This window comes from Somniosus microcephalus, chromosome 1 (assembly GCF_052327205.1).
Source record: "Somniosus microcephalus isolate GS21.2 chromosome 1, FLI_Smic_1.0, whole genome shotgun sequence".
NCBI classification, from domain to species: domain Eukaryota; kingdom Metazoa; phylum Chordata; class Chondrichthyes; order Squaliformes; family Somniosidae; genus Somniosus; species Somniosus microcephalus.
Genome location: NC_140987.1, coordinates 83,860,371 through 83,873,125, shown reverse-complemented (window position 1 = coordinate 83,873,125; position 12,755 = coordinate 83,860,371). Strand labels below are relative to the sequence as shown.

The following is a 12,755-nucleotide window of genomic DNA, read 5'->3' as shown; positions in this document are numbered from 1 at the left end:
GATTGGGAGAAGGGGAAGTGCAATGAGACCTGGGTGTCCTTGTGCACCAGTCGCTGAAAGTAAGCATGCAGGTGCAGCAGGCAGTTAAGAAGGCAAATGGTATGTTGGCCTTCATAGCGAGAGGGTTTGAGTACAGGAGCAAGGATGTCTTGCTGCAGTTGTACAGGGCCTTGGCGAGACCACATCTGGAGTATTGTGTGCAGTTTTGGCTGCCTTATCTGAGGAAGGATATTCTTGCCACGGAAGGAGTTCAGCGAAGATTCACGAGGCTAATACCTGGGATGGCAGGAATGACGCATGAGGAGAGATTGGGTCGATTGGGCTTATACTCGCTGGAGTTTAGAAGAATGAGAGCGGATCTCATTGAAACTTATAAAATTCTGGCAGGACTGGACAGACTAGATGCAGGGAGAATGTTCCTGATGGTTGGGGAATCCAGAACCAGGGGTCACAGTCTAAGGATAAGGGGTAAGCCATTTAGGACAGAAATGAGGAGGAATTTCTTCACCCAGAGAGTGGTGAACCTGTGGAATTCTCTACCACAGAAGGCAGTAGAGGCCAATTCATGAAATATATTCAAGAAGGAGTTGGATATATTTCTTAAGGCTAAAGGGATCAAGGGGTATGGGGAGAAAGCAGGGACAGGGTACTAAATTTGGATCATCAGCCATGATCGCATAGAATGGCCTACTCCTGCTCCTATCTTCTATGTTTCTATGTCTATTGCAGCCTTGCATCTCCTATGCACAGAAACTTGCAACCTGTAGGACATGAATTGGATAGCACGCCAGGTCTTTCACCACAGTATTTTGCACCGGGGAGCCCACTAGGCCCCATTAACCATTTCTGACACTTGAGATTGAAATCTACTTCTCCAGCCGTTTGGTGGGTTCATTAGTTTTTGACAGTTGATCATCAGAAAAGCCATTCTCTATGTTTAACTGTGGCTGGAGATTGGAGTACAAATACTCATTGTCTTTCAAAGAATCAATAATTCAACTATCCTCCTTTGAACCAATTGCAAGTATACTGGCTAACTTGGATATCAAACAACTTGTCTGCTCTCCTGTAGCCAGCTCAGCTCTTGTCTGAACTGTGGACATTCTCTGAACAGTGAATTTGGCTGCCTCAAACACCAAAAGAAAGACACTCTGGACTGTCTCATTCAATTAAAGACACACTGATATATAGCTTTGGATGGACAAAGAAAATTTTCCATTTAAGGCAAAAATAGAACTCTGCTTCCATGTGTTATCCTTTTCAGCCAAGACTTTGGCTATGTAATATGTACCAGGAAACGGAGACGGGAACGCAAGAAATAGGAGTAGGCCATTCAGCCCTTCAAGCCTGCTCCGCCATTCAATGAGATCATGGCTGATTTTTTGCCTCAATTCCATTCATCCATCGCCATATCCTTTGATGCCCTTACTAGTCATAAATCTATCAACTTCTGTTTTGAATATAACCAATGACTGAGCCTCCACAGCCCTCTGGGGTAGAGAATTCCAAAGATTCACCACCCTCTGTGTGAAGACATTTCTTCTCCCCATCTCAGTCCTGAATGGCCTACCCTTTATCCTGAGGCTGTGGCCCCTGGTTCTAGGCTCCCCAGCTAAGGAAAACATTCTCCCAGCATCCATCCTATCAAGCCCTGTACTAATTTTGTATGCTTCAATGAGATCCCCTCTCATTCTTCTGAATTCAAGAGGATACAGGCCTAGTTTACTCAATCTCTTGTCATACGACAGTCCCGCCATCCCAGGAATCAATCTTGTGAACCTTCGTTACACTCCCTCTATGGTAAGGAGACCAAAATTGTACACAGTACTCCAGGTGTGGTCTCACCAATGCCCTGTATAATTGGAGTAAGACTTCTTTACTCCTGTACTCAAATCCTCTTGTAATGAAGGGCAGCATACCATTCCTAATGGTTTGCTGCACCTGCACATTCACTTTCAGTGACTCATGTACAAGGACACCCAGGTCCCTCTGAACATCTGCATTCCCCAATCTTTCACTGTTTAGGAACTACTCTGCCTTTGGTTTTTTCCTAACAAAGTGGATAACTTCACATTTATCCACATTATAATCCATCTGCCATGTTCTCGCCCACTCACTGAGCCGGTCAAGATCCCCTTGAAGCCTCTTCACATCCTCTTCGCAACTGACACTGCCACCAAGCTTTGTATCAGCAGCAAATTTGGAAATGCTACATTTAGTCCCCTCATCCAAATCATTAACATGGATTGTGAATAGCTGGGGCCCAAGTACCGATCCTTGCGCTATCCCACTAGTCACAGCCTGCCATCCTGAAAAGGATGCGTTTATCCCTACTCTGTTTTCTGTCTGTTAACCAATTCTCAATCCATGCTAGTATATTACCCCCAATTCCATGTGCCCTAATTTTGTTCACCAACCTCTTGTGTGGGACCTTATCGAAGGCCTTCTGAAAATCCAGATACACCACATTTACCTGTTCCCCTTTGTCTACGCCACTAGTTAAATCCTCAAAGAACTCCAATAGGTTTGTCAAACAGGATTTCTCTTTCATAAATCCATGTTGACTCTGCCCAATCTTATTAGTTTCTAAGTGCCCAGTTATTGCATCCTTTATAAGATTCCAGCATTTTCCCAACTACTGATGTGGGGCTAACAGGTCTGTAGTTCCCCGTTTTCTCTCTCCCTCCTTTCTTAAATAGCGGGGTTACATTTGCTCTCCTCCAATCTGCAGGAACCGTTCCAGAATCTATAGAATTTGGGATGATGACAACCAATGCATCCACTACTCCAATGGCCACCTCTTTCAAAACTCTAGGATGTAGGGCATCCGGTCCTTGGGATGTCGACTTTTAGTCACTATTTAGGAACAAAGTGAACCAGGGTAGCAATAGTGAAGGCTGCAAACTGAGGTGTGGGGTTGAAGAAAGTTGCACAGTAGAGTGCACAAAGCCAAGGAGGGATCTGTTCACAATGAAAAATATTTTGTAACAGATGTGTTGGGGGATGGCAAGTCAGTGGAGGACAAGGCCATGGGTGATTGATGAGCAGGACTTAGTGGATAGAATGTGAGCGACAGAATTGGACAATTTGGAGTATGCGATGGGAAAGCGTAGAAGGTAATGAGAGCACTGGAGAAGTCAAGTGGGGAGATGACAAAGACACAGCTGAGTTTCAATGGCAGCAAGGGTCATCGAGACACTGAGGGAGGCAATTTTCAGAAGGTAGGTTTGGCTGTGGCAAGAACACATGTTACAAGCTCAGCTCAGGGTTAAACAGGATGCTAAAGTTAGACACTGGGCTCAGGTTGAGTGTGCAGGCAGGGATAGGGATGCAATCAGGGGCGAGAATACAGTCTTTTAGGCAGCTTTCTTCTCGACAATGTTGTCAAGGATGTGCAAGCCAATAAGATGCCTGGGGAAAATTGCTAATGGCACTCAAATCAGCTGTAAGGGACATGTTTTTTTTTTTAAAAACCATAAGCATTTGAATTGCAGTAAGAACTTAGTTTGAGATAAGGGGAGTTTTTCCTGAATCCAAAGGCTTTATAAAAAAAGGTAGCATACCTCTATGTGCCAGTAGTCTGTAAAGCAAAGTTCCTAAAGTCTTTAAAAGGAGAGTTGAACTATACTTAATAACATAATTAGCAACAGGAGTAGGCCATGTGATCCTTGAGCCTGCTCCGCCATTCAATACGATCATGGCGGATCTTTGACCTCAACTTCACTTTCCCACCCGATCCCCAAAATCTATCAATCTCAGCCTTGAATATACTCAACGACTCATTTTTCCAGATGTAATTTTTTTTGGAGCACTGAAGCCAACATAAACACAAAATCTAGAATCTTGACTACGCCCAAAATGTCCACGTTTTACAGAAAGTTTTCATGGAATACAGCTACTGTGCTCTGCCATTCTATCAGGCTTGCCCAAGTGACATTTTGAAACAATTGAAGAATTCAGCATAACATGAAGTACAGAACTCAAAAAATACAAGCTGTACAAATGCAGCTAAAAATGTCACTGAGTAACTCATTGGATTTAATGTGTTAAGAAATGGCAATGGGACTTAAAATAAACAAATCTCCAGGATCAGATGGTTCCACACACAAGATTAGCAAAAATGAATGTGCACGGAATTGGAGGTAGCTTTGCGATATGGGTTGGGAGGTAGGAGACAGTAGAGATAAAAGGGTTCATTCTCTGATTGGTGGTATGTGACAACTGATGTTCACTAGGAATCTGTACTGGGGCCTCAGCTTTTCAACATATATATCAATGACTTTGATGAAGGAATAGAGAATTGTATTTCAGAGTTCGCAGATGGCATCATTAGGAGGCACAGTAAGTTACGTGGATGGGAGGAGGAAGTTGCAAAGGGACATAGACTAAGTGAGTGAGTAATACTATGGCAGTTGGAGTTCAATGTGGGGAAGTGTGAAGTTATCCACTTTGGATCTGAGAAAAACAAATCGAAAAAAATTTTGAATGGAGAGATGAGGCAGTGGTGGAGTAGCAAGGAGATTTAGGTCTCCATGTGCATAAATCATTAAAAGCGAATGCACAGGTACAAAAAGAAATCCAAAAGACTAATGGAATGTTGGCCTTTATCTTAAGGGGGCTGGAATTCAAAAGTGAGGATGTGATGCCTTAATTGTACAGAGCCTTGGTCAGACCCCATCAGAGTACTGCATTCAGTTTTGGATATCGAACTTCAGGAAATATATATTGGCCTAGGAAGAGGTACAGTGCAGATTCACCAGAATGACGTAAGGGCTTAAAGGGTTAAATTATGATTACAAGTTGCATAAACTTGGCTTTTATTCCCTCAAGTTTAGAAGGTTGAGGGGAGATCTAAGTTGGGGTATTTAAAATGATTAAGCGATTCAATAGGGTAGGTACAGATAAACTATTTCTTCTGGTAGGGAGTCCAGAACAATGAGGGCATAACAACATTAGAGCTAGGCCATTCAGGAGTGTAATTAGGAAACACTTTTTCAAAGAATGGTTTTGTAAATCTGGAACTTGCTCCCTCAAAAGATTGGGGATGATAGGCAATTGAAATTTTCAAGACAGAGATCGATAGATTTTTGTTAGTATTAAGGGATATGGATAAAAGCATGTAAATGGAGTTTACGTAAAGATCAGCCCTCATCTAGCTGAATGGTGGAATCAGCTACTCCTGTTCCCTAATAAAAAGAAAGCCATTTTGCCCATGAAGCCCAAAAATCAGATACAATCTACCCCATTATAAATTCAACCCTATTTATTCATTCTCAAGGTAAAATCTTAAACAACATTTCCTTTACCTCTAAAAGTAATCAAATACAAGTCGCAGCACATCTATCCAACCCTGTCTGGTTGTTTTTGAAAGATGGCATTTCCTCAATCACTGCCTCACAGGATCTGTTTAAAAAGTCTAATAGCCATTAACAAGTATTTGATTATGTCCATCCACAATTATATGTAAAAGCTTCAATACTGTTCCCCCACACCTGAATTTTTTTTTGGAACAAGTTAAACACATTTAACAGGAAATTCCTGTTAAGTTTCGGTGTAGCTACAACGCAAGAATTGTGTTGCGCCAGTCCCAAATGGGACACAAATGGCTATCAACAGGTGGCACTGCATTTACATTTGTTTTACAACTTTTTCTTGACAGTTGGCAAACTAGCTGTACAGAAAATTCCTGTCGGCTAGATCGGCGCAGAACCCGGAATAAATCTCTTCTAATTTCTGTCGAAGTGCGATCCATAAAATTTGGGGCCATTAAGTGTTTTATTGAGTCTTTTGCATGTATGCGTTGGACATCCTGGAGAGATGCATGTTGGACATCTTGGCGAGTTAAGGATTAACAGTCAAACTTCTTTGTATCTTAAAGCAACAGGCTTTCCAAGATATAAAGAGGACGTCTTTGGAGTGTCATAAAAGGAATACATTGCTTGTTTTCTGAGATGTAAAGTGCTTATGAAGGGAATAAGTGTTAGTACTGATGTCACCCATGAGTGGTTTAGTTTTAGGGTAGTAGGTATCCATTAGACACAGATAGTTGGTAAAGCTGCTAACAAAAGATAAGTCAGGAAGTAGTTGAGGCAAACAATTGCAAACTGTTTACAGGGATATTCTGTTTCCCAAGGATTTGGGGAATGTATATTCTGTTTTCCAAGGATTTGGGAAATAGTACATCATACAGGCTTATCTATGAGGTCTTCCTGTCAAGTGTATGAAGGGAGATTCCCTTCTTTGATTGGCTCCCCATGGCCCACGGGAGGCCTGCAACCAGAAAGAGAATCATCAGCTCTACTCACGTATGAGGCTAATTTGGACTTGTGTCCTCCAGTTTAGCACTGAGTCCATATTAAATAGCCTGGTCTCAACTTGGTCTCTGCTTCATAGTATTTTAAGGACTTGTTTCATGTCCCTCAAACTAATTTTCTCCAATGAAAAAGGGTTCATTTCCTGGAGTCTCTTTAGAAGTTTGAGCTCCCAAGTCCTGAACAAAGTTTGGCAGTCAGAGAAAAAATAATTTGGTGAAGTGAATTTAAAATTTATCGTGCAAGGAATCAAACCTGTGCTGGTGTGGCACCTTACAGAGAACTATAAACTGCACAGTACCAAGACTAGACTGTGCAAACAAATTCAAGGACGCAAAAGTCAGTCTACAAGACTTGCAATTTTAGGTTCGAGTCAAAAATACAACTGCAGCTCATCAAATTTGATTTGAGCATCATTAACAGCAATTGAATGATTTGCTTTTTGGTGGAGGCAGTTAGGCAGAAAGTGGGTCTGGAGATTACACGAATAAATGCAAGTAGAAGGGAAAATAATCCAGGAAATATCATGGCTCCTGTGATACTTGAAAGTATTTAAAGCTTCCGAAAAGCAGCAATGTGTCAGATTGAACAAACTTATCAATTCGGATCGAGGTGCATGGCATCCTCAATATTAACAACAACTTTATTGATATAGTGCCTTTAACTTAGTAAAATGTCCCAATGCGCTGCACAGGAGTATTTTAAGACAAAAAATTTGACACCAATCCACATAAGGATAAATTAGGGCAGATGACCAAAAACTTGGTCAAAGAGGTAGGTTTTAAAGAGCATCTTAAAAGGAAAAAAGAGAGGTAGCGAGGCAGAGAGGTGTAGGCAGGGAATTCCACAGCCACCAAAGGTTGAGCAATTATAATCAGGAATGCTCAAGAGGGCAGAATTAGAGGAGCACAGATATCTCAGGGGGTTGTGGGGCTGAAGGAGATTAGAGAGATAGGAAGGGGCGAGGCCATGGAGGGATTTGAAAACAAGGATAAGAATTTTGAAATCAAGGCGCTGCTTAACCGGGTGCCAATGTAGGTCAATGAGCACAGGGGTGATGGGCGAACGGGACTTAGTGTGAGTTAGGACATGGGCAGCCGAGTTTTGGATGACCTCAAGTTTACGTAGGGTGGAATTGGAAAGCAAATGCCTGCGGTTTGGGAGCACAGCCCAAACTCATTTTCACATCTCCCTGTTGAAAGTGTTGGTCTTCCACTCTACACTTCAAGTGGCACAGTTGAGATCAAGACCTTAAAAAAAAAGGAAATCAAGCTCATCAACTTAGCCATCACTGCACCATAGCACTGTAGTTCAATCACCAACACACTGCACTAACCTGCATTCCTTCACCCAGGGTCTCAAGTCACCAGAATTTCGACAGTGAAGTTAAAATTTTAGCTGCCTAGAAAGAACCATTACTGCTGTAATAATGTCCACTTACCTGCCTATACACTACACATAGTTGTAGTCTAAATTAAATCTACTAGATTCAAATTTTGTCTTGCTGCCCCTGTATCAACCCACACCTCAGGCAGAGAAAATTTTCAAAAATCAAACAACTTACCCGATATCAATGAGAGGTGGTTTCTCCCGCCCTCTTTTATAGCAAAGATACATCTCTGGACTTTTCAAGCTCCCAAAATTCAAGTTTGCCTGAAGTCCTGTAGGCGTGCTCTCAATGCAAGTATAACCTTCAGGAACATTTTCTCCTGCCGATCTGATTATGACAGCAAGATCGGTTATTGGTGCTTTCGGTCCTGTTGACTTGGTCTCTAATATTGTGATATCTTGCTCCAACGGTGTAGATGTGTCAGTCAACCCCGCAACTACAAAGTAGTCACTAACTCTTGGGCCTTTATCTTCAATCATGGCTGGATGTTCCTTAAGAGAAAGGGAGAGGAAAAAAGAAATAACTAGGCAATTCTTCACAGTAAATGACTGGACTGTGCAAGATATAAATATACATACGTTTTCAATGCTAAAGATAATGTTCAGACAGAATACAGTTACAATAATGCACTATACAGAGCATTTCAGATGAACATGGTCACTTTTTTCTTTTTAAATTTTAATGCTCTTCAGTACAACCTCATTTATTTTCAGCTCTGATGAAATCACATTAATTACCAAAAGTTACTTTTAAAACTTTCTCTGCTGTCCTGAAGGCATCTAATCTTAGTGGAATATTGTCCCCAAGTAGTAGTCACCCTCCAAGAGGCCATTATTAATGTACAGGAAAGTTTTTTTAAAATCCGGCACCGACGTGGTGCCAGTTCATCAAAAATTCCGGATAACCGAAAACTATAGTAAAAGATACGGAGAGCTGACAGCTCCGTATAAAGCAACAAACCTTGTTGTTTAGCAACAAGTGCAGAACAATGGCCACAAGTTCCAAGCGTCTCTGTAGCTTAGCAACAGCTGCAGCCACACCCTTGCACAGCAACAGATCGAGGAAGGCAAGTACAATATGAAGTAAAACTTACCTGAACCTACTCCTGAATTTTGCCGGTTAACCGAGATTTCCGGTTATTTAGGTGCCGGTAAATGGAAAGTTTCCTGTATGCACCTTAAGTAAATGTCAGCAAGTCATCAAACTGTGGAGGACAGCCCAGCTGAACAATCCACACTAGACATGTACACTGGTACACTTCCAGCAAGGATAGCAATCAGAAGTGGTAACCAGCAGCCCTGCATCAACTGTAGCACCCAGGCTGTTGATTTAGCTGAGATTAGGTAACTCAGCAGAGACTAGCAATAGAGCCGAGGCTTTCTTGGTCTATATGGTTTAGACACAGTATCATCTCACCTCATTCGGGGGGGTGGGGGGAAACTATGATTTGTAGTGTTATTGATCAGTAACCAGAAGCACGCATACAACATGCCCAGGTATTTGCTATGTAAGCAAGGAGATGAAGTGGATGTTGAGAAGAACTGAAGCCACCTTCAAGGCCTGCAAGAAGGGGGAGGGAAACATAGAAGAGTCTCAGTGGAAGACTTTACAAGTCACAAAAGTAAGGAATATTAGCTCTGATGATGTGGAATCTGTATGGGTAGAGCTGAGAAATACCATGGGGCAGAAAACGTTAGTGGGAGTTGTATACAGGCCCCCAAACAGTAATGCAGAGGTTGGGGTTGGCATTAAACGGGAAATTAGAGATGCGAGCAATAAGGGCACAGCAGTTATCATGGGTGACTTTAATCTACATATATATTAGGCTAACCAAATTAATAATACTGTGGAGGAGGAATTCCGGGAGTGTATACGGGATGGTTTCCTGGACCAATATGTTGAGGAACCAACTAGAGATCAGGCCATCTTAGACTGGGTATTATGTAATGAGAAAGGATTAATTAGCAATCTTGTTGTGTGAGGCCCCTTGAGGAGTGATCATAATATGATCGAATTCTTCATTAAGATGGAGAGTGAAGTAGCTGACTCAGAGACTAGGGTCCTGAATTTAAATAAAGGAAACTACGATGGTATGAGGCGCAAGTTGGCTAGGATGGATTGGGGAACGTTACTTAAAGGGTTGACGGTGGATAGGCAATGGCAAACATTCAAAGATCGCATGGATGAACGACAGAATTTGTTCATCCCTGTTTGGCATAAAAATAAAACAAAAAAAGGTGACTCAACCGTGGCCAACAAAGGAAATTAGGGATAGCATAAGATCCAAGGAGAGGACATATAAATTGAGCATAAAAAGCAGCAAACTTGAGGATTGGGAGCAGTTTCGGATTCAGCAAAGGAGGACAAAGGGATTAATTAAGAGGGGGAAAATAGAGTATGAAAGTAAGCTTGATGGGAACATAAAAACTGACTGTAAAAGCTTCTATAGATATGTGAAGAGAAAAAGATTGGTGAAGTCAAGCGTAGGTCCCTTGCTGTCAGAATCAGAGGAATTTATAAATGGGGAACAAAGAAATTGCAGACCAATTAATTACAATCTTTGGTTCTGTCTTCACAAAGGAGGACACAAATAACCTCCCAAAGATGTCGGGGAACATAGGGTCTAATGAGCGGGAGGAATTGAATGAAATCAGCATTTGTACGAAAATGGTGTTAGGGAAATTGATGGCATTGAAGGCCGATAAATCCCCAGGGCCTGATAATCTACATTCTAGGGTACTAAAGGAAGTGGCCCTAGAAATAGTAGATGCATTGCTGGTCATCTTCCAAAATTCGAGAGATTCTGGAACAGTTCCCATGGATTGGAGGGTAGCTAATGTTACCCCACTATTCCAAAAAGGTGGTAGAGAGAAAACGGGGAATTATAGGCCGGTAAGCCTGACATCAGTAGTGGGGAAAATGCTAGCGTCCATTATAAAAGAGGTTATAGCAGAGCACTTGGAAAACAGTGACAGGATCAGACAAAGTCAACATGGATTTACAAAAGGTAAATCATGCTTTACTAATCAACTGGAATTTTTTGAGGATGTAACTGGTAGAATAGATAAGGGAGAACCAGTGGATGTGGTGTATATGGACTTTCAGAAGGATTTCGATAAGGTTCCGCATAAGAAATTGGTGTGCAAGGTTAAAGCACATGGGATTGGGGGTAAGGTACTGACTTGGATAGAGAGCTGGTTGGTAGACAGGAAGCAGAGTTGGAATAAACGGGTCTTTTTCCGAGGGGCAGGGATCAGTCTGAGGACCCCAGCTGTTCACAATATTTATTAATGATCTAGACAAGGGAACTAGATGTAATGGGGCAGTAATTCCTCCCCAAACGCGTGGGTACGGAAGGGGTACTCACGCGTCTGGCCGGAGGAAATGCCGGTTTTCAGCATGCACAGCGCATGCGCTGAAAACCGGCATTTCCTCTCCTCTAACCCAAGAGGTGAAGAGGCTAGCATGTGCGCTGTAGGGAGCAGCGCTTGCGTCTTGGATTTCCTCTGTTTTGGGGGATTTGCGCATGTGTAAAGGCCTCCGGTCTTTACGCTTGTAAAAAGCACACGTAAGTATTTATTTTTACAGGTAAGTGGTGTTTTAGTGTAATTTAGAAAAAAAATTCCCACAGGTTTATTATTTTAAAGAATCTACAATAAGGTAAGTTTAGTTTTAGACCCTTTTTAATAAAAATTTATTTTTTTCAAAAAAAATTGTTTAAATTATTTTTTTTAACTTATTTATACTTAATTTAATGATTGGGATGTTTTTTAAATTTTTATTTAAATTTTAAAGTGTGTTTTGGGCCCCTGTAGTTTTCATGAGTTTGACAGCTATTACTCTCAAACTCATGAATGAACCTTCCCCTCCCGATTGGTGTACAGTGCTCACCTGATCCCAGCCGGCACATCGCACTAACTACGCCGCTGGATCAGGTAAGCACTGCACGCTGACATCTGAACTGGGCCAGGGACAATAAGTGCAAGCAGGCCCGGGCTTCAGATGTCAGCGCGCCGGGTGAGTGCAGATCGGGGGCTTGCACGCGCGGCAAGCCCCTGATCCTAATTTCAGGGCCAACATCTCCAAGTTTGCAGAAGACACGAAGCTGGGTGGGTGTGCGCGCTGTGAGGAGCAGGCAGAGAAACTCCAGTATGATTTGGACAGGTTGGGTGATTGGGCAGATGCAGTATAATAATGTGGATAAATGCGAGGTTATCCACTTCGGTGACAAAAACAGGAAGACAGATTATCTGTACGACAATAGATTGGGAAAAGGGGAAGTGCAACGAGACCTGGGTGTCCTCGTGCACCAGTCGCTGAAGGTAAGCATGCAGGTGCAGCAGGCGGTTAAGAAGGCAAATGGTATGTTGGCCTTCATAGCGAGAGGATTCAAGTACAGGAGCAAGGATGTCTTGCTGCAGTAGTACAGGGCCTTGGTGAGACCACATCTTGAGTATTGTGTGCAGTTTTGGTCGCCTTATCTGAGGAAGGATGTTCTTGCCGTGGAGGGAGTGCAGTGAAGATTCATCAGACTGATACCTGGGATGGCAGGAATGACGTATGAAGAGAGATTGGGTCGATTAGGCTTATATTCGCTAGAGTTTAGAAGAATGAGGGGGATCTCATTGAAACTTATAAAATTCTAACAGGACTAGACAGACTAGATGCAGGAAGGATGTTCCCGATGGCGGGGGAGTCCAGAACCAGGGGTCACAGTCTAAGGATAAGGGGTATGCCATTTAGGACTGAAATGAGGAGGAATTTCTTCACCCAGAGAGTGGTGAACCTGTAGAATTCTCTACCATATAAGGCAGTTGATGCCAACTTATTAAATATATTCAAGCAGGAGTTGGATATATTTCTTGAGGCTAATGGGATCAAGGGATATGGGGAGAAAACAGGGACAGGGTACTGAATTTGGATGATCAGCCATGATCTCATTAAATGGCAGAACAGGCTCGAGGGGCCGAATGGCCCACTCCTGCTCCTATCTTCTATGTTTCTATCGCAAGGGCAATCAGGAAACCTTGCAAAAAGGAACAGTCTCCCAAAAT

The 12,755-nt window shown here is 42.4% G+C and overlaps 1 protein-coding gene across 4 annotated transcripts in view; it reads right to left on the bottom strand.

The window, feature by feature from the left end:
* The window catches only part of dennd4c (DENN/MADD domain containing 4C), a 169,390-nt gene that overhangs the window by 107,942 nt on the left and 48,693 nt on the right, over positions 1–12,755 (bottom strand). For all 4 annotated transcript variants that reach the window (XM_085983916.1, XM_085983930.1, XM_085983920.1 and 1 more), the window contains exon 2: positions 7,876–8,192. In XM_085983916.1, the coding sequence (XP_085840042.1) occupies positions 7,876–8,180 (305 nt within the window). In that variant the 5' untranslated portion in view covers positions 8,181–8,192. The remainder of the gene's footprint in view (positions 1–7,875; positions 8,193–12,755) is intronic.